The sequence below is a fragment of the Photinus pyralis genome, unplaced genomic scaffold (assembly GCF_008802855.1).
Source record: "Photinus pyralis isolate 1611_PpyrPB1 unplaced genomic scaffold, Ppyr1.3 Ppyr1.4_LG2, whole genome shotgun sequence".
Classification (NCBI taxonomy): domain Eukaryota; kingdom Metazoa; phylum Arthropoda; class Insecta; order Coleoptera; family Lampyridae; genus Photinus; species Photinus pyralis.
Genome location: NW_022170403.1, coordinates 26,079,137 through 26,102,741, shown reverse-complemented (window position 1 = coordinate 26,102,741; position 23,605 = coordinate 26,079,137). Strand labels below are relative to the sequence as shown.

General features: G+C 36.6%; 1 protein-coding gene and 1 long non-coding RNA gene across 2 annotated transcripts; one reads left to right on the top strand and one right to left on the bottom strand.

The window, feature by feature from the left end:
* The first annotated feature begins 362 nt into the window (after nucleotides 1-362).
* LOC116163273 (serine protease easter-like) lies at nucleotides 363-17,375 on the top strand. The gene is made up of 6 exons (XM_031477144.1): nucleotides 363-684; nucleotides 735-1,052; nucleotides 1,100-1,205; nucleotides 16,550-16,749; nucleotides 16,801-16,905; nucleotides 16,956-17,375. Exons 1-6 carry the CDS (start codon nucleotides 630-632, stop codon nucleotides 17,270-17,272), a joined length of 1,101 nt encoding a protein of 366 aa, XP_031333004.1. The 5' UTR covers nucleotides 363-629; the 3' UTR covers nucleotides 17,273-17,375.
* On the bottom strand, nucleotides 9,471-9,990 carry LOC116163277. Its single transcript, XR_004143717.1, has 2 exons — nucleotides 9,746-9,990; nucleotides 9,471-9,695 (listed from the first exon to the last, which is right to left on the bottom strand). It is a non-coding gene; the product is annotated as an uncharacterized LOC116163277 (long non-coding RNA).
* Nucleotides 17,376-23,605: the final 6,230 nt, after the last annotated feature.

The window sequence follows — 23,605 nt, the reverse complement described above, 5'->3', positions numbered from 1 at the left end:
CGTGTACTATGAGTCTGATTTTATTTATTTTAAACAACAATTTTCGGAAATATCCGTGTCAGAGTGGAAAATGTCACAAATTGACTCGACCGAATGCAAATATGTGATGAAGGCGAATACTTCCAAAAACTTTTCGACCGACCCTTGTACATACATACACTAATAACATGCGAACTAAGCAAACAAAGCATATTATAGGTTTGCAATGCCACAACTTCACATTCTTGATTTATCGTATGAATAAGGTTAACGGCTTGATTCGGATTAAGATTTGTGCACGATTTCACAAACGATTAGGTTTATTCAACGATTAAAAATAATAGAACGATAAACATCTAACCTAATAATCGAAGATGAGTTAACTATCTATATTTTGAATCACTTGTGAAACCGGGCATTAATTGTAATATACGCCAATCACTGGTTATGATAATTTGTATTTATCTGACCCAATTAAACGTCTGTGTTTAGACAGTTTTGCCATTAGTTTGTTAATATCGTTGACAAAACTACCAAGAAATGAACTAATTTTTAGGTCGTGACTTCTACCAATTACTTTTTGTTTTAATGTCCCGTTAGTTACCATTACTGGACTTCCATTACTAAGCGAAGGTTGTTGTGACACGGCGATGTTGAATGTTAGAGGACCATTTTTAATTTCGACATGTATTATACTGACGTATGGTGAGTTCATTTTCTAAGTAGTTATTTCTCGATTGTGTACCGGGTTGTAGGATTCCAAAGTTGTTCCTTACCGTATAACGAAATCGGAAAATGCGTCGATCTTAAACAGTGCCCTGAACTACAGCGGCACCATCTGGCGAGTAGGATTTCTTTAAACACGTCTAAAGATCAATGTGATTACTTCAAGGTGTGTTGCCCAACCACATCTACACACTTTAAAAATTCTAAACGAATTAAGAAATCCGTGCGGATATCACAAAACGACCATGTACAATGTGGAATCCAGTACCCGGGTAACAGAATATTTGGAGGAACTATAACTGACCTACACGAATTTCCTTGGATGGCATTGTTAATTTATCAAACAGGTGGCCGTAAGTAATGTCCATCCCGTTTCATAATTTTTCCATTTCAGAAAAAGGTCCAGGCCTAGCCTGTGGTGGAGTACTAATCAGTCAGAAGTACGTCCTTACTGCTGCACATTGTGTTACTGGCCCGTCAATGAGAAAAGTTGGCAAATTGTAAGTACAAGTAATGTGATGGATTTTCCAGAGAAACGTTTGTATCGGTTTGGATGAGAAACGTGTAAATTTTCAAATCATCTGTGTTTACCTAGACCCGATGCACACGTCCGCTTTTTTTAGTTGCGGTGCCGCATTTGCGGTCTGAACTACACAGTACCTATCAGATGGGAGAATGCACACATGGTACGGTGCCGTTCCACTATAGTGCAGCGGAGAGCCGGCGCTAACTCGCTTATTTAAGGTAGTTTTTTTTTTCGGAGTAGAAAGAATTGGGACCCACACCATTTTGTTCAGAAATGTTTGAACCTTCAGAATCTCGTTTTACGACATTTTCCCGTGGTCCTGACAAAAGTTATAGGCCGTTAAAGTTAAACTTTACTCATTTTCGCGCGCGCGACTAGACCACCGAAAGTATTTATTTTCTCAGCAACTAAGCATATACATCAATAATTCCTTTTGTAAAATGAAAGTACATTTATAGCAGAATCTAAAGCATTCATATTTACCTACCTTGTTATGCACAGTTTTTAGAAAAATGACCGTCAACTTCCAAAATTCGTGTAGCAGATGAAAAGTGCGCAATTTGAACTCTCATAACTTTTTATTTCACGATATCGATTTCCAATATTAATAGCTCATTCGATGCTCCAAAGCATTGTGATTATTTAATTTTCTATAACATTACCGTGAATTTTTCATAATAAAAAAGTTACGGTCATTTAAGTAAAAACCTACCCACCTCGCCGAGTCGGGAATCGCGAGTGAGACGGAGAGGGAAGGATAGTCAGCAGCGTTCGCGCAACAAGGAGCGATGCGTAAGAGGTTCTACTTTACTATGAAATTTCCCTCCGAATACCAAAACTAGCTATTTAGGCCGGTTACAAATGCATTCCGCCGAGTTGCATTGTAAAATCTCAAAATATTCAGTAACTTCATGTATTCGTTTAGGAGCCACCCTAAAAAAAGTGGTAAAAGTTTCCATTTCTCCTTTAATTTTTTTCTTAGCAACAGTTACAGAGACTGGTGGTAAGTCTTTGAATAGGTTTTGCTGTATGCCCTTTCCGGTTTTGCAAATAATTTCTCAAAATTCTTACCACAAAAGGGCACACCCCTCAATAGGGGTGCGAAAAAATGTTGATTTCGACGAAATTTGGTATCTGGTGGTTTTTGAATACCTATAAAAATCACGAATCTGAAATTAGTTTTTGAAAATTCGAAAAAAATAATTCCACTGCAATTGTTGGCCGGACAACGAAAATTGACAAAATTCCACGAAGTTTGTTGTGTAGGTACATACGGAACAAAATTGTTGAACAGTTTTTCTTAAGGTCATTTTTCAAACAAAATTTACACTCATTTGCAAATTGGTCTTTCGAGTCAGAAAATGTTCTCCGACAGTGGCATAACAAGTATAGTAAACGCCAATATTACATGTTCTGCTAAGGGTGTCTACCTACATTTCACAAAAATTTGTCAAATAAAAAATGATAATTTTATCACAGCGAGCATTAATAACTTCGACATCAATGAGGAAACAGTCACAGAATAAGAATAAGTAGGCCATATTCTGTGGAAACAGACGAAAAAAATTCAACGCACAGTCCTTTTTCAAAAGCGAGATACATCGGCAGAAGAAATCCAAATTCCTCGTTTATCACTAGATAACGACCAGATAATTGACTTTAACAGCCTAAGTACATTCTGATAATCCTAAGTAAGTTCCGGTATCTACCATTCAATATATGTATGCCGTTTTTGAATTCTCCACCAACGAGCTACAATACCATCCTAACCATCGTCTAGTGAAATCAAAAAACAAGCCTGAATCTTTGGGACAAAAATCATACCGTTGTCACTGCTGATCTTGCAATACACGGCAGAGGACAAGAGATACCTAATGTGGAGTAACCCCCAAAATTTACAGGGAAAGGTACCTATTTGTACCTATATATTTCACCAAAGAACTGAGATACATGGAGTTAATGAATTGTTTGAGATTTTACAATTCAACTCGACGGAATGCATTTGTAAACGACTAAACGGCCTAAATAGCTAGTTTTGGTATTCGGAGTAAAGTAGAACCTCTTACGCATCGCTCCTTGTTTAGCTAACACTACTGACTATCCTTCCCTCTTCGTCTCACTCGCGACTCCCGACTCAGCGAGGTCGGTAGGTTTTTACTTAAATGACCGTAACTTTTTTATTATGAAAAATTCACGGTAATGTTATAGAAAATAAAATAATCACAATGCTTTGGAGCATCGAATGAGCTATAAATATTGGAAATCGATATCGTGAATAAAAAGTTATGAGAGTTCAAAGTGCGCACTTTTCATCTGCTACACGAATTTTGGAAGTCATTTTTCTAAAAACTGTGCATAACAAGGTAGGTAAATATGAATGCTTTAAATTCTGCTATAAATGTACTTTCATTTTACAAAAGGAAATATTGATGTATATCGCTTAGTTGCTGGGAAAATAAATACTTTCGGTGGTCTAGTCGCGCGCGCGAAAATGAGTAAAGTTCAACTTTAGCGGCCTATAACTTTTGTCAGGACCACGGGAAAATGTCGTAAAGGAGATTCTGAAGGTTCAAACATTTCTAAACAAAATGGTGTGGGTCCCAATTCTTTCTACTCCCAAAAAAATTTTTGAACGATTTCGCGGCTCTCTCCGCTGCACTACTAGGCCGCAGCCGCGCCGCAACCGTACTACGGCCTCTGTTACATTGCTGCACACGTCCGACCGTTTGTAAAAAACCGGACTTGTGCATCGGGCCTAACCAGAATGGCCTCCCTTTATTACCGGTCCTATTGAATGCTTCCGAAAATGTTGGGTTATTTTACATTGCAAAGGTAGGAATTAGTCGGGACTATCAGTACGTCTCTACAATTGGGTGCTAGTGAAATACGTTTTATACACTCGCAACCTACAACGGACGGCATACCTCATCAACCATAATCCCACAGAGGAATTCGCCCTAAGAATATTCAACCTTGTAGTCGTACGGAGTAGTCCCCCTCAGAAAATTCCGAAAATCTTTTTTGAAATAAATTTCATGAAAATTTTTCTCGGTACAGATCCGCACCCCAATACAGCCGATTAATTTAATTCAGACCTTAAATTTCTGATTCTCGGCAGACATTGGTCAAGATCAAAATCGTTAAATTCCAAACTGTCTGTTATCAAATTTTGACAAACACTCAAAATGAACTTTGGGCGTGAATCAATAAAATTAATCGTAATAGAGCAAAAGACTTCTCTTTTCATCGTTAAAGGGTCCCAATGAACACACAACTTTTTTACACGTACACATTGAAAACAACCATTACAATCCTGTTAAAACACAATTGGGCCACAATGTCCAAATAACCACAACCCACGTGGTGCTCAAACACAAACATTATAACAGTTACCAAGAAATACCTGAAAACCCGTGACACAAAGAACTTGGTTTTGCTACTTCATTTTCCCCGACATAGTTGCTGTGGCGCTGATCCTTACCTTTCGTTAACGCAAACCACTCATCGACAACTTGAAATCGCCGTCCGCGTTCCGTAGAAATTAACTCAAAATGATCGCACTTGTGCTTTCTTCGAATACAACAAAACGACAAAAAACTCGGCAGCATTGGACTTTATAAATAAATCTCGAACTTGATAACAATTTTCTTCTAAAGCCACCGCATACTCGGCCTCGAACTGGCAAAACAAACACCGTTTTCTTTATAACCGGAACATAACTTTGTTCTACCCTGAACATTTTACGAAAAAAAAGTTACTTCTTCGGACAGCAAACCGGCCCCAAAATTAACAAAAGAAATCTTCTAAAGAAACGCACTCCGTCCCGAATATGGCAAAATAATCTCTTCTTTCCGCGTCCTCCAGATATTTCAACGATTTTCCCACTTAATTTGTCTATTCAACAACCAATAACAACTGCATAGTGACTGAATCAACCAATACGATGGACCTTACCACCGACACGCAGATTGTCACGGCCACAACAATTCTTAGAATTTCCTTATCTACACCAACGCAGTTCTATAATGACCACAAGGAGTACTTGCCGGTAGGTTTACTACACGTTAGTTAAACCATTGAGTATCGGCTTCCAGACACTCATGCAGGTTACAAGAGTTTATTTCAAAGTCAAATTTTCGTGACTGGTTAGTCACTTCATCAGGACACGAAATATATTGATTAAAGTTAAGAGTGAAAGATGACATAACAATTATAAAATTAAAATTTTGGAAAAGGCATGGCATGGCCTACGTAATAAAATGACCCTCACAGATGGAGGTTGACATGAAAGTCTTTTCTTACTGATTAAAATGCCGTTTTATCCCTAACAATTACCTTTCTATAATAAGCGAAAAGCCTAATATATCACATCCAGACTGTCACAAACGAGCACATTGGTAACGAATAAAATTGAGGTACAAGATTTACTTAATCTGAACAATTCCAAGAAATACTCTATCGTTTATAAAGAAAGTAAACAAACAAGACCTTGCCTACGAACTTAATTCGCAAAACTGTTTTGTGTTAATTCACAACTAGACCCACGACAAAATTGCATTATAAGAATTAAATTAAACACCCGAGTTCATTCCAAATGCTTTAATCCAAACAACAACGTCCCAATCTGACATTGTTTACACAGCAGGATGGCAATATACTTGATATGATAAATAAGTACCTATAGGTATCTGGGCAAGCGGAAATACAGAGACGTGTAAATGTTGAATGAATTGAATTTTTTGGACCTAAATTTAACGTGTGTTTGATTTCTGGAAAAAGTGCTTGAGTAACCAAATATCTCACACAAAGGATTTGCATTATATTTCAATCTATGCGTATAAATTTATTATTGTGAAAAAATATATTGGTAATTATTTGCTTAATTGTATTATACAGCGCAATTAAATTATTTTTGTAATTTCGTTATGAAATACTTAAATTTAGTTGGCGTTTTCGGTTTTTAAAGAGCCGTCATTTAGCCACAAGTGTCACATTTTGACATTTTGACTAAATTGGCGCACTGGTACATTAGTTCTACACCATGCTGAATGTGAAGTCGGAGAAAGTAATTACAAACTAGTTTCTTCTGCAGCCGCTTCAACGTCGAATGAAATACTTACATTTTCATGGGAATAGTTCATTTTGCTATAGGGTTTTCGCTATAAATAGCGTTGCACGTCATCAACAGAAGAAAATGGCATGCCAATTTAAATCAAGATTTGACGGATTTATATTCATTATTATTTAGTTACTTTTTGGGAGAATAAGTTGGCAGATTCGGAATTTTTTTTACAATGTTGCCAAACGTTATTTGTAATGTTTGTTGACATTTGACACTTTTGTTCGGTTTTTGCATGTGAAAGTTTTCGGTTATTCTTGTGGTTGTTGTTATTATTCATCTTCACTCTTAGTGCAAAAAAATGTGTTCTGTTCAGAACAAAATTGCTGTTTGTGTACATTCTACCGTTATTTGCATTTGTACTCGCCACAATGCCGAAACATTTGATCAGTAAAGTAAAGTGAAGGAACTCCTTGACTCTTTAATTCAATATTTTGAACAGGAACGAGATAATGGGGGTTCCTTATTACCATTAGGTTCAGTTCGAGAGGTAAGAATGGTTTCAATTACTTCTGACTACTTCTACTAATTGTGATTACCTTCAGCGTGTTGCGGCAGCATTACATTTAAACATTTCTACGGTCAGCAGAATTTCCCAAGCTTTTAAACAAAACGAAGCTTTGATATCGCAGATCTTGTATTTGCATCTAAAAGTACTGGCGATTACCACGGAGAAATGAATCGTGAAAACTTTTTACATTCGTTTGAAAAACAATTATTAGTAAATTTAGAAGAACCAATAGTGTTATCGTATTGGACAATGCTTCTTACCACAGCACCTTATTGACACAAAATCCGAACAACTCGTGGAGAAAAGCAGATTTTCAAGATTCGTTACACAATAAACTTGCGATTGTAACCTCAGAAATGTGGAAAAATTCAATTAATCACACCGAAAAGTTAATAAAGGAATGGTATGAACGCGAAAAACAATTGGATATTGCAGAAATGGCCCCAATTATAAACTGGGTGAAAATGATAGTTGAGTGATGACGATTAACTGGACAATAAATAAAACTGCAATTACCTAAGTCACGAGAACTGTGTATTAAAATTTATTTTGTTTTTTGTTAACAAAATGGAATGTTACGTAGTCTGAAAAGTATCTTTCACCTTTTTACGATCATATCAGTTTATGTTAATTATCATTTTATGTATACTTAGTTCAATAAAATTTTTTGTGTTTTTTTTTGTCTCGGTTGAACTTACTAGTCTCAAATTCCACTACAGCAAGAGTTGGTCAAATAACGTAAAATCAGTCAAGATTTCAAGCAAGCATTAACTTGATATTTATTTGCTGATGGCCTATGGCTATGCAATGGTTTATAACTACCGAAACATTTACATAATGCCGCAATGCCCACATTCCTCATCTTTCTGCTCACAACGGCAGCGATACGTTATAAACAAAATGCTAATAGTACTACACTTAGTGGACTGCACTTTCCTTGAACTCGTCACAGCACAGTAGGAATGGGTTTTATTGATGCACAGTAGGTTGGTTTCACACAGGGAGCCCAAAAAATGATCTCTGAATTTTCTAGTTCCTCTGGAATCTGGATGGTAGAAACATAACCTAAAAGTGTTTCCTTAATAAAAGATTAATATATCAGCATACCTTAGAAATATTTGGCAATGCCGTGTATTGTTGATGTCATCAAATCAATGACGTGCAACGCTTTTTATAGCGAAAACCCTATAGCAAAAAGTTCCCAAACGCGATTGAAACATAAAAGACGCGAAACGAGGAAGCTTCAAACCAAGATGACAGGCAGTACTTATCCATAGCAACGCATTAGGTATATTTCGATAATACATGATAGTAGGGGAGCTAACACGAAATCCACTGAACGAGAATGATCAAAATTTTAACCGATGGTGTTCCATTTTGCCCTATCAGAGTATGCTAAAATCGATCGTCTGTCGCCTCAGGTCATACGACTTAAGGCGCTGCGGGTACTTCTTGTGGTACCAATTCTGAAAGGTTGTTTTTCTAAAAAATAAGTTATATACCAAATGAAAACGTTGATAATAGCTCTTAAAAAAATATTTAAAAAAATCCCGCGCATTTGGTAACTCCGTAAAAAAACAATTCTTAGTCGGTTTTTCACGAACTTTCTACGGATATAACTAGGTTACGGTGGGACGAATGAAGCTGATTTTTTTTACAGACTCATGATATGTACTACTAATGACTTAACGGTGTTTCGTTTTTAAATTTTGTCTCTAATTACAAGATTATCTTATTAGCTTAACATTATAAGATATCTTATAATTAGAGAAAAAATTTAAAAAAGAAACACTCTCATAGTCATTGGCTGTACCTACCATTAGTCTGTAAAAAAAATCAGCTTCATTCTTCCAACGGTAACCTAGTTATATCCGTACAAAGTTCGTGAAAAACCGACTAAGAATTGTTTTTTTACGGAGTTATCAAATGTGCGCGATTTTTTTAAATGTTTTTTTAAGAGCTATTATCAACGTTTTCATTTAGTGTATAACTTATTTTCTCGAAAAACAACCTTTCAGAATTGGTACCACAAGAAGTACCCGCAGCGCCTTAAGTCGTATGACCTGAGGCGGCAGACGATCGATTTTAGCATACTCTGATAGGGCAAAATGGAACTCCATCGGTTAAAATTTTGATCATTCTCGTTCAGTGGATTTCGTGCTAGCTCCCCTACTATGAGTATTCAATCTTAAAATAAAGTTCTCTTCCCATTATATTACCTATTTCATATCAATTTCTTGACGAAATTACAAAAAACCTTGTATGCAACACTTTGCAAATTTTATCTTTGGCGTGTACAACTTGTTACATATTGTCTGCGCCGTCTGTACTTGGGTATGACTCATCGATGTATATCGTAATAATTAACTTACTGGTCACTTTGTCTCTTACAGTCTGACACATACTGCAGCTTATTAGAAAAGGATGGCAATTCGCAACTTGAGTCTGCTGTGCAAATTCATATTGCCGGTCCAAAACGTACGTCTTGCATTTGATGCATTAATTTTTTGTCTGTCATTTGACATTTCGCGTGTACCTGGTTATTCCATATTTTTATGTTTTTACGATACATAGGTACATCAAGAAACGGTTTCTTTAAAAACATCTGGTCATTTGCGGAGTGTTTAATTGGTAATATACAATTGTTGTGAAATTAAAAATGTGTTTGTTTATACATATATACTGATATACACTTGCTTAAAATATTGTCATTTTTACATGCGCATATAATTATAGGACACTGGTTAAGTAAAATGTCACTACACTGTTTTGCCTGTTCTAAAGCTTCAAATTCAATATGTATTTGAGATTAACACGAATTGCCAGTAACCCATCTGAAATATAATGTAATAATTAATACTTAAAGTTAGGATATCTTGTTTACTTAGGCAAGGCGAAGGGTATGTTACAATCAGCGCGCAGACGTAGGTAATTATAACATTTCTTCTACTTTGATAATTCACCACCACACGTCAAATTATTACTCTTCTTATATGAAAATAATCTCCTTAAGTTTTCAAACGGACGGGGCGTATCACGATTCCACATTCACCATTTGACAGATTACAGTGGAGACATTTACCGGTGCGCATTATAACAACACGTCGATTAACCGTCGACAGACGTCGCCTGAATATTAAACCACTTGATTTTAAAAATAAGCCATACCCAAGTATACGTTGCTCCGACTATAAATAGCTATTTGGCAATTCAACTCATGTATAAAAAATCGCATAAGCCGCAGTGCAATTGTCACTTTGACAGCGGCAAAAGTTACCTGCAACTTTTCCAGCGACAAATGCACTAGTGGTTTTTTCACTTATTCATTTTCGGACCAATTATCGCATTATCCTTTCCCATATGACTAGTTTGACGTCTGTCAATAATTGATTAGTTTGGTGAATTTCTTGTTCGTTAAATTGTCCTGCCGAATTACACTCGAGGTTTGTATTGAAACCGAGTAAATTTGGGTTGTTGCAATTCAAATATGTTTCCTTTTAGCAATTGAACTCGAAAAACTGTCAACCTATAAATGCTCCATCTGCGATGTCGCATTTTTATTAGTTGACATTTTTCTCGTCTAATTGCTAGGCAACAGATTTTCATTACCTAAATAACCCAAATTTACTCGGTAAAATACAAACCTCTTGTGCAATTATAAGTGAAAATAGTACATTATATATCAAGGTAGAGAAGTACAGTATTATTGCTTGAGCACCAAGATTACATCTCGAGGCGCTTGCGCCGAGGGGTGTAAGGTGCGAAGGCAATAATAGACTTCTCTACCGTGGTATACAGGGTGGTGCCTAGCGCGACGCAGCATAGGGATTTCAATGCTAATTCCTTTATAGTCAATTACTAGCTCCCCTAATTATTTTAGAGCAAAAGTCTAAAGAAGTTTTTTCAGAGAAAAAAATACTGCATCTGTTCATACTATTACACATAATTTTCCGTTTTTCAAAACCGTAGAAATCGACAAAATAAAAAGGTTCATTTTACAATAAATCAGATATGCCTTGGAATTACCTAAAAAAACAGCGATATCTTTTTATTATTTGCCTTGACGTATATTAAATTTATACTTTATATATATTTATATTTATATAATAATGTCCACATTATTAACCACTTTGAACAAATGCCGAGAAAGCCTACTTTACAAGTGGAAAAATAGTACTTTGTGTACCAAGGCGGGAAAGTGGTTGTTTTCCAGGGCGAAGGAAGATATGGCCAGGCGAGGCGCAGCCGAGGCTGGCCACTTCCTGAGGCCCGGAAAACAACTTTCGTGCCGTGGTGCACACAATATTTTTTATCCTATACACTTACATTTAAAATTAATCCCTCAACAACGTCCGACCGGAAGCGCTTGAATTTGGATTTGCTTTAACGCGTCAACGTGCACGCATTTGTTTTGTTTATTTCCACGTTTCCTGCTGACTACGCGAAAAAAATTTTTTGCACTCCTTCGTTCTAAATCGTGTTTTCCCAATAAAACACGAACGTCGGGAACTTCAATTTTACAATTGACTATCTACTTTCGCGCACTAGTGCTTGAAAATGCAACGAAATTATCTATTTAGTGCGGATCATAAACTAATAAGTAATGCAATGGAAAAGTAAAAAAGAAAATATAAATACACTTTACATAATTCCCCGTGTTATAAGGGCAAAAATAAATCAAAAATTTCGTTTATAAAATCCTATAAATCACCTCAAGTAACGTGCTGCCATCTATTATAAATTTTGTTCAGCTTGTTAAAAACCACGGCGCGGCGCCGACGACGAAGCAAAGTTCTAACTTATTAACCTAACCTTACTTATTGCTTCTAATGAACCTGTATTTCTTTGTATAAATCTTGTAATTAAAAAGGAAAAGGCTAGGCAGTAAGTGATTTAATAAACAAAATAACGAGTAAGTATAACTATCATTCAACTATCATAATTTAATTATTATTGTAAACATTTACAGTTATTGTGCAGTTAGTGCAAGACCCAATCGAAACACCAGAAACTCCAAGTGTACTTTCATTTCTAACTATATTACTCAAACTCTGATTATGAACTTCGTCGGAACGATGCACTTGGGAATCATCGGATGGTCCTGCCACAGAAGTTAATGTTTGTGCGGTCTGTATCTTGTTTTGGATAGACTCTTCAACATAACCTTCTACGACTGCGGAAGATCTCCATCCACCATGTCTTTTAACAGACAAAAAATCCGCACCTTTGTTAGCCAACAAAGTAGCACTGCTTCTACGAAAGCAGTGACCTGTATATTCCTGTGGATCTTGCAAATTCAAATATTTGGCAATTTGGGATGGGACTTTCCCGATGGTATTTAATCCAACGGGTGAGTTTATACATTTGCCATTACGAAATGTTAAAAACAAACGATCGTTGGCAGTTTTTATCAAGGATCTGACTTTCACGTATTGTTTAACAATCTCGAGCCATTCAGTCTTTATTACCACAAACTCTCTTTTAAAACCAGTTTTTGTTTCAGGTACGGAAACCACTATTATGTCATCTTTAACATTGATGTGATGTATTAACATTTTGCACAGTTCCTCTCTGCGACATGCTCCGGAAATACCCATAATTAATACTACCTGTGGGAATGCCCTTTAAAATGTATAATTTAATAAATAGTGATTCATTACCTTCATTAGTAAATAAGTTGAATCAGGCGCATCTTTTAGGAATTTTAAAATGTGATCTTCATCAAGGATTTTGGATTTCTTTGGCGTATGACGTTCTGTAGCTCGTTTCAGAAATGCTATTAGGTTCGCATATTTGGATATGTCGACGTTATGTTTAATGTAAAGACACGATTTTACCATACTGTATATTGACCACAATGACTTTTTGTGGTCACTTATATTTTTAAAATAGGCCAATACACAGTTTTCCGTGTAATTTTTTATATTATTACCTTTACACCATTCAATGAAAGCATTGTAAGCTTTTTCATACCTCGGTGCCGATTTTACAGGTAGTAAGCTACTAACTGCTGCATTGGCAATTGCACGAACCTCTGGCGGTGTGCAATTAATAAAATTCTCTTCATCAGACGACATTTTTGCGTGAAACTATACAGAAAGTTTACCCAAACTAGAAATTTTGAATAAAAATTGACAATTCAAATTTCTAGATTTCTACTTTATCGGCGTAGAGGACTTGGTTTTTTCAAAAGTATTATATAATGTCGCAAAAATTTCGCGAAAAGGATTTGAATTTATATAAATTCGATTTAACTAATCCGTGCAAAAAATAGAATACATGTTACGTGCGTGAACAGTTGCGCACTCGCGCCGCCAAACTTCGCGCTCATCTGCAAAATAACTGTTCCCGCACTAACAATGTAAATAACTATTACGAAACGGTGCAATCTAAGTGGGCCCACGAGTATATTTTTTACTCTTTTTTACCTTTTTTTTTACCCTTTCCCTTATAATACAGTTCAACGCAAATTCAAATTCTAGCGCGCTTGCGATTGCACAGTGCGGAGTCACCGAAGGGAGTCACGGTGCAACAGAGCAGAGTACAAAATTGGAGAATACCGATCATGTGCGAACTGAGTTGACATTTCCGGCATTACACTGGCGCGTGATTATTTCCTTAGAAAATAACGGGATTTAAGGGGTTGTAATTAATACCAGGCGCATTTGAAATTATTACTGGTCTTGTGTATTATGTCATAAATGTGTTTTAAAATTGAATTGAATGTGTGTTTTCAGGGACAAAATCACAGCGGTTATATTTTAAATCCTTGACAGGATCCATGTCTTGTCAAATGTTAGATGCTTTTAAGACTGGATTTATGCTTGGTGACGAACGCGCAAAGGGCACACTTAAAATCCTTGATGATCTTGTGTTTTAAAAAAATGTGTTTTATAAATATGTAGATTTATTCATTCCTTACAGTCACACTGGACACATTTAACTTCGGGGTAGTCTCGTATGTTAAAATGCTACTTATTGCGGATAAGCGGTGTTCTACTTACAGTGCAAAGTACATCTTGGTGATAAGTGTATTAACACAGATGCTCGTTATTGAAAGTAAATGGGAGATCTGCTTTCCATTTGAGTGCGTGAAGCTCTGGTGCAGTTCGTTCGGAGCAGCTCATTTTGCAAGTTGTTCATTTTTAACACATTTGAATTGACATTCACAGTACGTAAATAACCACAAAAGTGTTACAAGCCCCAAGCAAATAGGTGGTGCATGAAGGGACAAGGGAAATCCAATTTCGGGCGCGTCAGAGCTCGAAGCTTTCTTAAAAGGAACACAGGGCATCGTGCACGGTATACAGTTTAGAGCTCCTCTTTCACTCAAATGGAAAGCAGCCTGGACTTAAGTTTGAAACGTTGAATTGATCACGTGATATTGGGAAAGTATTCAAATTCACGAAACATTGATAGGTAGGTTCGCGGTAATTAAATAAATTCTTGAATTCAGTAAAATAAAGTGAACATAGGGTAAATTTAATTATTAAATCAGTGTTGACGATTTTATGTTTCTTATTTAATTAAAAAGAAATAACTTCTTTGACATTTTTAAAGTCACTAGATATAGAAAGTACCGCAATCATCCGCCATTTTGGGCAAATTTGGTGCCAACTTTAAAAAATTGACAAATAAAATCTGAATAGCTGTAATTTTTTATAACCTAACTTCATAGTACTGTCATGTTTTATAAAAATTTATACAGACATCTCCAAACAGGTGGAACAATCCCTAACATTAAAGTTACTAGAATCTGGTAACTTCCGCCATTTTTGGGCAAAAATCATGCGTTCTCTCTCTAACACACGAGCCCAATGGATTGCGGTACTTTCTATATTTAGTGACTTTAGACATTTTATTACAACCGCGCCATCTAGCTTACATAAGGCGTATTTTTTTTCTCGCCTAGCCGACAAAATTGAATTTTCTCGCTCCATGCGGGCAATTGTCTTCTTTCGCGTCCTCACACAGGCGAGAAAATGTAAGTTTCTCCTTGTATAGGATAAAAAGGTTAATAATCATGTCATCAGGCGCCAGTAGTGAAAAAAAACTTTTACATACAAAATGGCGACACATTCTTAATTATTGACAACCACTACTAAAAACAAAACATAATATTATGGGACGCCTGTCGTAGTTGGCGGGAACGCGGTGCAGCGCTACTGAGCAGCCCAGTATGAAGGGGCTCTTACGAGTATTAACTTTGAATTTTGCAAATATAAGCATATGCTTCCTTTTATTCATATGGGCCAATGTATAGAAAAAAAAGCATACGGGCTCGGATTTAAACCTGGGTTGTTGCGATGTAAGCCAACGGTTATACTAAAGTCACTAAATATAGAAAGTACCGCAATCATCCGCCATTTTTGGGCAAATTTGCTGCCAACTTACAAAAATTGACAAATAAAATCTGAATAGCTGTCATTTTTTATAACCTAACTTCAAAGTACTGTCATGTTTTATAAAAATATATACAGATATCTCCAAACAGGTGGAACAATCCCTACCATTAAAGTTACTAGAATCTGGTAACTTCCGCCATTTTTGGGCAAAAATCATGCGTTCTCTCTCTAACACACGAGCCCAATGGATTGCGGTACTTTCTATATTTAGTGACTTTAGGTTATACCATCTGCGCCAACTGGACGTATGTTTTACGGATATTTATACCTATATAAGCGGTTCAAAATAATCAACATGCTTAGATCCATACGCCACCTAGCAGCTAAGCGAAGGACCACGAATTTGACGAGACGTAAGAGCCTCATCTCAAACGACAGAGTTTCCAGACATGTGTATACGACCGTGGGCAAAACCGACTAGTGTGTTTTTATGTTATAATCTCTACTGGTGTAATAGCTTTCTTGCTATGGGTAGTCGTGAACCGGTAGGCGGTGGTTTAGCCACTTTTGCATAGATCTGATCTTGCCACAGTCTTGGTACAAGCGCCTGAAACGCGGCAAGCTGCGGTCGCTTGCGGCGACCGCAACCATTGACCCCCTATTAGTCAATGCCGCAACGCAACCGGATATGTGAAACGCTCGTATTTAAATCCATTGGATGCAGTCATCCGTTCAAAACGGTCCGGTCCCGTTAAAACGCATAGTATATTCAGGCACGGAATAGGTTTACGAGCATATTATGATACTTATCATACAGAAAGTCTACGTTTGCGACAAGAGCCAGCTTGAGAGCGAGTGGAGCAAGTGATCCCGGTCAATAAGGGTTATTTGTATTTTACATAATTATGATGTTATACGGTTATCATTTCCAATGTCTCCGATAGTTGCAAGGATTGCGATATCTATGGATTTTTTACGGCCTACACGTTTTGAAGCACCAGCGATCGGAATCAAACAAAATCTCAATGCTGTCTGTCGGTCTGTCGGTTTGTCTGTCTGTACTCTCATTTCCGGCTAAACGGCTGAACCGGTTGGAACCAAATTTGGTACACATATTCTTACGCATAAAAGAGTAAGAACTGATAATCTTTTGGGCATGCGCAGGTGTACGGGTGCTATCTGTGCTCGTTACAGCAAATTTATTACTGGAGGCACAGATAAAACACCTTATCACTGTGCTGAAGGTAAATATAGTCGACCGTTCAAACATTGGTTTTACAGTATTTTAATATTCACAGCTTAAACTTTAAACAACATGTTCTGACATCACAACATTGTTACAGGATAGCAGTACGTTTAGGGGAACACAACATCGAAACGCCAGTTGATTGCGACGATGATGAAATAGACGAAGATTGTGCACTGCCGCATATGGATATTTTCATTGAGTCGGCAACGCCTCATCCGAATTACACTGCCGAATCCTCTAGTAAATACAACGATATTGCACTGATTAAATTAAATCAGGCAGTCAATTACACAAGTATCTACGTAATAATTAAATTGTATTTTGACTGACTATCGTCTTTCGTAGAGGACGTCCAACCCATCTGCTTAGGAGAAGCCGCCCAAGTGTCGAAGTGGAACAATCCCGGAGCGGATCTTGTTGTTAGTGGATGGGGACAAACAGAAACAAGAGGTAAACCATAAAAAATGCTTGAGTTCATTTTCGTTAAAGCGTCTCATTAGAAACGGGTAGTCCGATAAAGCTAAAAGCCAAAGTACCTCTTGTGCGTCAAGACATTTGTACAAGGTCATACGCGAAAAATCAAATTCGATTAGGAAACACACAGATTTGTGCAGGTGGAGGTCGTAAAGACTCATGTAAGGGAGATTCAGGAGGCCCGTTAATGTTTGAAGATACGAGTGATCCAAATGAATCCCGTTGGTATACTGTGGGCGTGATTTCTTTTGGTGCTCAACCGTGTGCATCGGAAGGCGTACCAGCGGTATATACCAATTTAGTTTCATATTTGGATTGGATTAAAACTACCATGTCGTTGTAAAATACTAGGTAACTATCTTATTTTTTATTAACACGAATGTATTCTAGAAGTAGTATAACTTCGACAACTAAGTATATAATACAATAAAATCGATATACTTGCACTACCTCTTTTAATAGATATGAAATTTTTGGGACTTACCTTTGACAGGGAGCTACGGTGGTCCAAGCATCTACAGAATGTTGTCACAAAGTGTAGGAAATCATTAAATGTCATTAGGGTCCTGGCCCACCATAAGTGGGGAGCTCACCCAAAGACGTTACTCGACGTCTACAAGGCCTTAATTTTATCGAGAATTGATTATGGGTGCTGTGTTTATCTGACATGTGACAACAGTGCGATGCTTGGGAATCTCGATTAAAACCAAATTCTCGCCATACGGTATTCCCTCGGAGCCTTTCCAACGAGTCCGGTCGCTGCGCTTCACGTCGAGGCGAACATCCTCCCTCTAGTCCTCCGTCGTAAACAGGCTGCCACAGATAAAATACCCAACAGATTGCCAACCAAATGCAGTGTTACTAAATACAACCATAATGCAAATGCGAACTACGGGTTGCCTATAGGTCCCCAATTTCCAGTGAAAAATATAATTTTTTATTAAAGATTTTTATGAAACATGATATCGCTTTTTGCCACAAGAGGACTCACACTCAAATTTCAGTATCGGTATCTGTAGTCAACACTACACAAAATATGGTATGTAAACGTACTAAATTCCAATGATTCATGAACAGGGCTCTCTGATTGGCGAAACGAAACACCGCCTCGTTTGTTTTTTTGTTTACAAGGCATACTCAAAGTTAATTTTTTAAGGTCTTCAAAATAATTTATCATTAAAAATATATTAAATTGCATGGTCCATAAATGCTGCATAATCCTCCCAAAAAATTTAAAAAAACGCAACAAACAATAATTACATATTCCAACTATAAAAGATTTTCTTTATTAAAATAACGTAAATAATGTCGACCAGTGGATTTATCTTCCGTCTAACGCAATTGCCGAATCATGTTTCAACTGGGCAATATTGCCGTAATCTGCGAGCTCCATCCAACAACCGCGCCGCACTCCGCGACTGTGCTATCAACACCAATTTAAATTCTAAAGACTTATAACAGAAAAATTGTTCAATTGATCTGTTGACTTATTTAAAGCAAAGCAGCCGACTTTAAATGGAAAATTCACCTTAGCTGCATTTAACGTCGAGCGCATCGCGAAAAATGGTATTGTATAAAATTACACGATTTTCTCACTTCTGCATGTTCCTGTTATCCAACACTTTATAAGGGCACTAAATAAATAAATTGCCAAACAAGGAGACAAAGTAAATAAATAAATTGGTAAACCGACGAAAATGTTTAAAAATCTGAAAAGTTTTGTTATTAAATCGGTGGCGTATTTAACAGAAAATTACTTACGACTCCAAAAGTGCATAATTGCCAAACAAGGTGACAAACTAAATAAATAAATTGGTAAACCGACGAAAGTGTTTAAAAATCTGAAAAGTTTTGTTATTAAATCGGTAGCGTATTTAATAGAAAATTACTTACGACTCCAAAAGTGCATAATTGCCAAACAAGGAGACAAACTAAATAAATAAATTGGTAAACCGACGAAAATGTTTAAAAATCTGAAAAGTTTTGTTATTAAATCGGTGGCGTATTTAACAGAAAATTACTTACGACTCCAAAAGTGCATAATTGTCAAACAAGGTGACAAACTAAATAAATAAATTGGTAAACCGACGAAAATGTTTAAAAATCTCAAAAGTTTTGTTATTAAATCGGTAGCGTATCAGAAAATTACTTACGACTCCAAAAGTACATAATTGCCAAACAAGGTGACAAACTAAATAAATAAATTGGTAAACCGACGAAAATGTTTAAAAATCTGAAAAGTTTTGTTATTAAATCGGTGGCGTATTTAAAATAAAATTACTTACGACTCCAAAAGTGCATAATTGCCAAACAAGGTGACAAACTAAATAAATAAATTGGTAAACCGACGAAAATGTTTAAAAATTATAATAGCTTTGACACTACAACAAATTAATGTAAGTACCTATACGTCAATGCAAAATAATAAGAACAAGTCACTTTAACATAAATCACACACAATGCAATCACAAACGCAAACACCTATAAATTATAGTTTTATAGACTAAAAGACACGGTTTCGCGGGGCGAGTTTTTTTAAAGTGACATCTACAGAAAAACGCTTGTAACTCCTTCTTTTCATGACCACCATAAAGATTCGTAAAATGGATGTTCATACTAATACTCAGTAGATGGCGCGTTTAAGTATACCAGGATCTTTAACTTAAGTATATTTTAAGTATATTTATGTTACCCATAAAATGTATTGTGGTTAGCAATCTGTTGGGTATTTTATCTGTGAGGCTGCTGTAAACTACTATCTTAAACTAATTTCGGATGAGCAACATCCGAATCACGTATCGATGGCAGGCGCAGTTCCGCGTCGACGGCTGAATGGGTGCAGGGCTAGAGAGGATCTAACGTATCTACAACTAAATGACCTTGATGTTGCAAATGAGACAACAGTAACCCGACGTACACTCGTCAGGGCTCGGGTGTATGAGCGTTGGGGCGACCTATGGGCGAGGTCCGATTCATTTTTGAAAAGGGTCAAACCCGATTTGAGGCCGCTATTTCTTCATGGCGAGGGTCGGTTTGTATTCGTGAAGATGTTTCGAATTAGACTTGGGCACACCGCATTAACCCATAGCGCCTTGCTGGAAGGTAAACCTAGACTCCTATGTGCGAACTGTGAGGTTAATTTAACACTAGAGCACATACTTTGTAACTGTCCACCATACAAAGATATACGGGACAACTTGGGGATATGCCCGATATGGGAAGGTAATTTTAACAGCGATGAACGGTGTCGAAGGGTGATAGGATTTTTCCAAAGTGTGGAAATGTTGCACAAACTGTGATATAATGGCTGTCTATTTAATTGTTATTTATTGTTGTCTGTCAGTTACCAACTTTGTCATATCGAAAATATTGTATTGTATGTGAGTCGACCTACCTGTATGTAATATTCTAACGGGCGATCAAAAATGAGTTGCTTTCGAGTCGCCTTTGGAAGTTCAAGTTAAGTACGATTTCCCATGTAAACAAAAATTCCAAAGGTGACTCGAAAGCAGCTCATTTTTGATCGCATAGTATTAGAACGAAGTTGTGATATTTTGAGCAAATAGGCAAATGGCCATAGAAGCCGAAGCCTTAGGTGGGGTTTTAGTGGGTATACCCGAGTAAGGGAGAGCCCCACACTACTCCAGACCTCTCAACCTGGAGTGTGCATAAGGAGCATTTCCCCACCTACAAAAAAAAAAAATAGAACTGGCAGAAATTTTCATAAACGACTCGAACCACGAATACACTGCTCGAAACGTTTTGGGCATTCAGAACAAAATAGTATTCGAATCACTTAGAGTCAATTGCATAAGAGAAATAAATCCTGTGAAAAGTTGCACTTTTTTTAAATAGTTGTTGCAGATTTTGATTCCTTGGTCAATTTGTATGTATTATGCATAATATCTAAAATGCGTCGTTTAGCTGCAATTGGTGATTTTTTGAAAAAATAGATGTGAAGGAACAATGCGATTAAAAGGCCGGGAGCCCGGGACTGCATGAAATGTACTACCATTCGCCGAACGGTCAATGTTAAATTTTTTGTGTTAAATGAAATCACTGCGTCAATGTTCAAAATTTCAATCAAAGGTAACTTGATTTTTATTAATAGAACTATTTTTTTTTATTGCATCAATTGTAGGATTTGATTACCTTTCCAACGATATAAGCATGTAGGTATTTACCTACCTTTTACATATTTTTTGTAGTTCAACAATTTCTAATATAAGTCATAGTGTTTTTCGATTTTCAAAAGCTCTCAGTAATTAGTAGGCCGTTAAAAATTATGAACACCAATTCAAATTATAAAACATTTCCCTGCAAACAAAACAAAAGATACTGCAAAGTCACGGACTTAAAAGTTTTATGATAATTGTGATAACTATTCAATTTTTACTGGACATCTACTTTTTAAACAATGACGCATTGCGGGTAAACGACTAATTTTATATATAATGTGTAATATTATAATTGACCAAGTAATTGATATACAGGGTGACAATTTGAAAACTTACCACCCCTCATATCTTAGTAAATAGACGAGATATTTAAAGAAATCAAAATCCGTTTCGGTAATTCGGAGGGGGAATCACAATGACATAGTTGGCGACACACCCCCTCACACCCCCTGCGCCCTAACCACCCCAACTTTTAAATCTTAAATAGTGATCCCCCATGTGTGATACGTCGTTGGAAAGCTCTGAAAAAATGCTTTCCAACCATATCAAATATCATTACATTTAGGTTAGTAATGTAACGTGATTTATAAATTCGGGTTCGATTTATATCAATATTTATTAAACAAAACTAAAACACTATAAAAACCGTACAATTTATATCGATTATTTATATGACACACACTTCGCAATTTATATCAGACTTTCGCGCTCAATGTTTACGTACTCGTTCGGTAGTAGACTGCCGCGATGTTCGGTCCGCAACCATTTATACACGCAAGCAATGTAAGTCCAGTACATTCTCGAATACGCGTAGAAAATTCCAGAGCGCCAAAGGCGACGTCATGTCTGAAGCATTTCCGTTACAGTAATTATCGTGCAAATCAAAAAATAAACCAATATGATACAAAGTTGGCTTTTATTTCAATAAATGTTCAAAATGTTTTCCGTTATTGGTAAGACAGTATTACTATGCGATCAAAAATGAGTTGCTGTCGAGTCGCCCTTTTTGTTTACATGGAAAATCGTATTTAACTTGAACTTCCAAAGCCGACTCGACAGCAACTCATTTTTGATCGCCTGTTATAATCTATTCTCAAACTCCTGTCGAACCTTTTTAAATGTTGGTTTTGCAATATTTCAACATTCTTGAATTATTCTCTGTCTTATAGTTCGTATGTTCGCCGGTTGCTTTTTAAATACGACAGATTTCAAATGTATCATATTAGTTTATTTTTTGATTTGCACGATAATTACTAACCTAAATGTAATGATATTTGATATGGTTGGAAACCATTTTTTCAGAGCTTTCCAACGACGTATCACACATGGGGGTCACTATTTAAGATTGAAAAGTTGGGGTGGCTGGGGCGCAGGGGGTTGGAGGGGGTGCGTCGCCAAATATGTCATTGTGATTCCCCCTCCGAATTACCGAAACGGATTTTGATTTTTTTAAATATCTTGTTTATTTACTAAGATATGGGGGGCGGTAAGTTTTCAAATTGTCACCCTGTATATGTAATAAACCGATACAACGAAATATCGAAGGATCCTCAGTATTACAATCACTTTTAACGACAATTTATTTTTATCTTACAAAATACATTTTATAGTTAACAAAAATGCATCAAATTCATGTCTTGGGCTTTGAGATAATGCTCTTGGTTTTTTTCCCAACGATCTTGGTGCATAAATAACGATTTTGCCATGTTTTGATCAAAATCCATGTGGTCCATAAAAATAGATCAAATTCATGTTTAGATCATTGAGATAATGCTCTTGATCTTTTTCCCAACGATTTTGGTGCATAAATAACGATTTTGACATGTTTTGATCAAAATCCACGTGGTCGCCAAAAATGCATCAAATTCATGTCTTGGGCATTGAGATAATGCGCCTAGTCTTTTTCCCAACGATCTTGGTGCATAATTAACGATTTTGACATTTTTGATCAAAATCCATGTGGCCTCAGAAAAATAATTTAACATTTTTGAATCACACACATGCGGTTATCAAACGTGCACGTTATCAACTCTTTCAGCATCAAGATAATGCGTTTGAAAGCATTTACAACTCTAAATTCATGTGTAAAGAATAATTTTGGGTACATTTTGCTCTAAAACTTTTGACCGAGACCACAGAGAAGAGTTATATTGAATTGTTACACTTCTAAGAGTCATAGGGAATAAGCTAGCGAAAGTCCGAACTCGATACATGACCTAGGGAATGAAATATGTTGATTTTTATTATATTGAGTTCGCAGTTTTTCCTGTTCCCGATTCACTCGAAGCCGTATAACTTTTGTTCCTGTTGAACCAGCTTCCTGAAAATCAATAGCGCCCGTTCTTAATGTCCAACGTACCCGTATACCAAATTTCAACACAATCGGCCACTTTTAAAAAGAGTTAGAGCGCACACGGACGGACGGACGGACGGACGGACGGACGACAATACAAAACTATAAAGGATCTGAGGATCCTTAATAACAGCGAATCCAATTT

Bases quoted from the DNA above. Each gene is read 5' to 3' on its own strand.
- LOC116163273 (XM_031477144.1), top strand. From the start codon at position 630: ATGTTGAATGTTAGAGGACCATTTTTAATTTCGACATGTATTATACTG. The intron at 1,206-16,549 runs GTAAGTACAAGT...ACATTGTTACAG, and splicing joins ATGAGAAAAGTTGGCAAATT to GATAGCAGTACGTTTAGGGG. The intron at 16,750-16,800 runs GTATCTACGTAA...CGTCTTTCGTAG, and splicing joins TCAGGCAGTCAATTACACAA to AGGACGTCCAACCCATCTGC.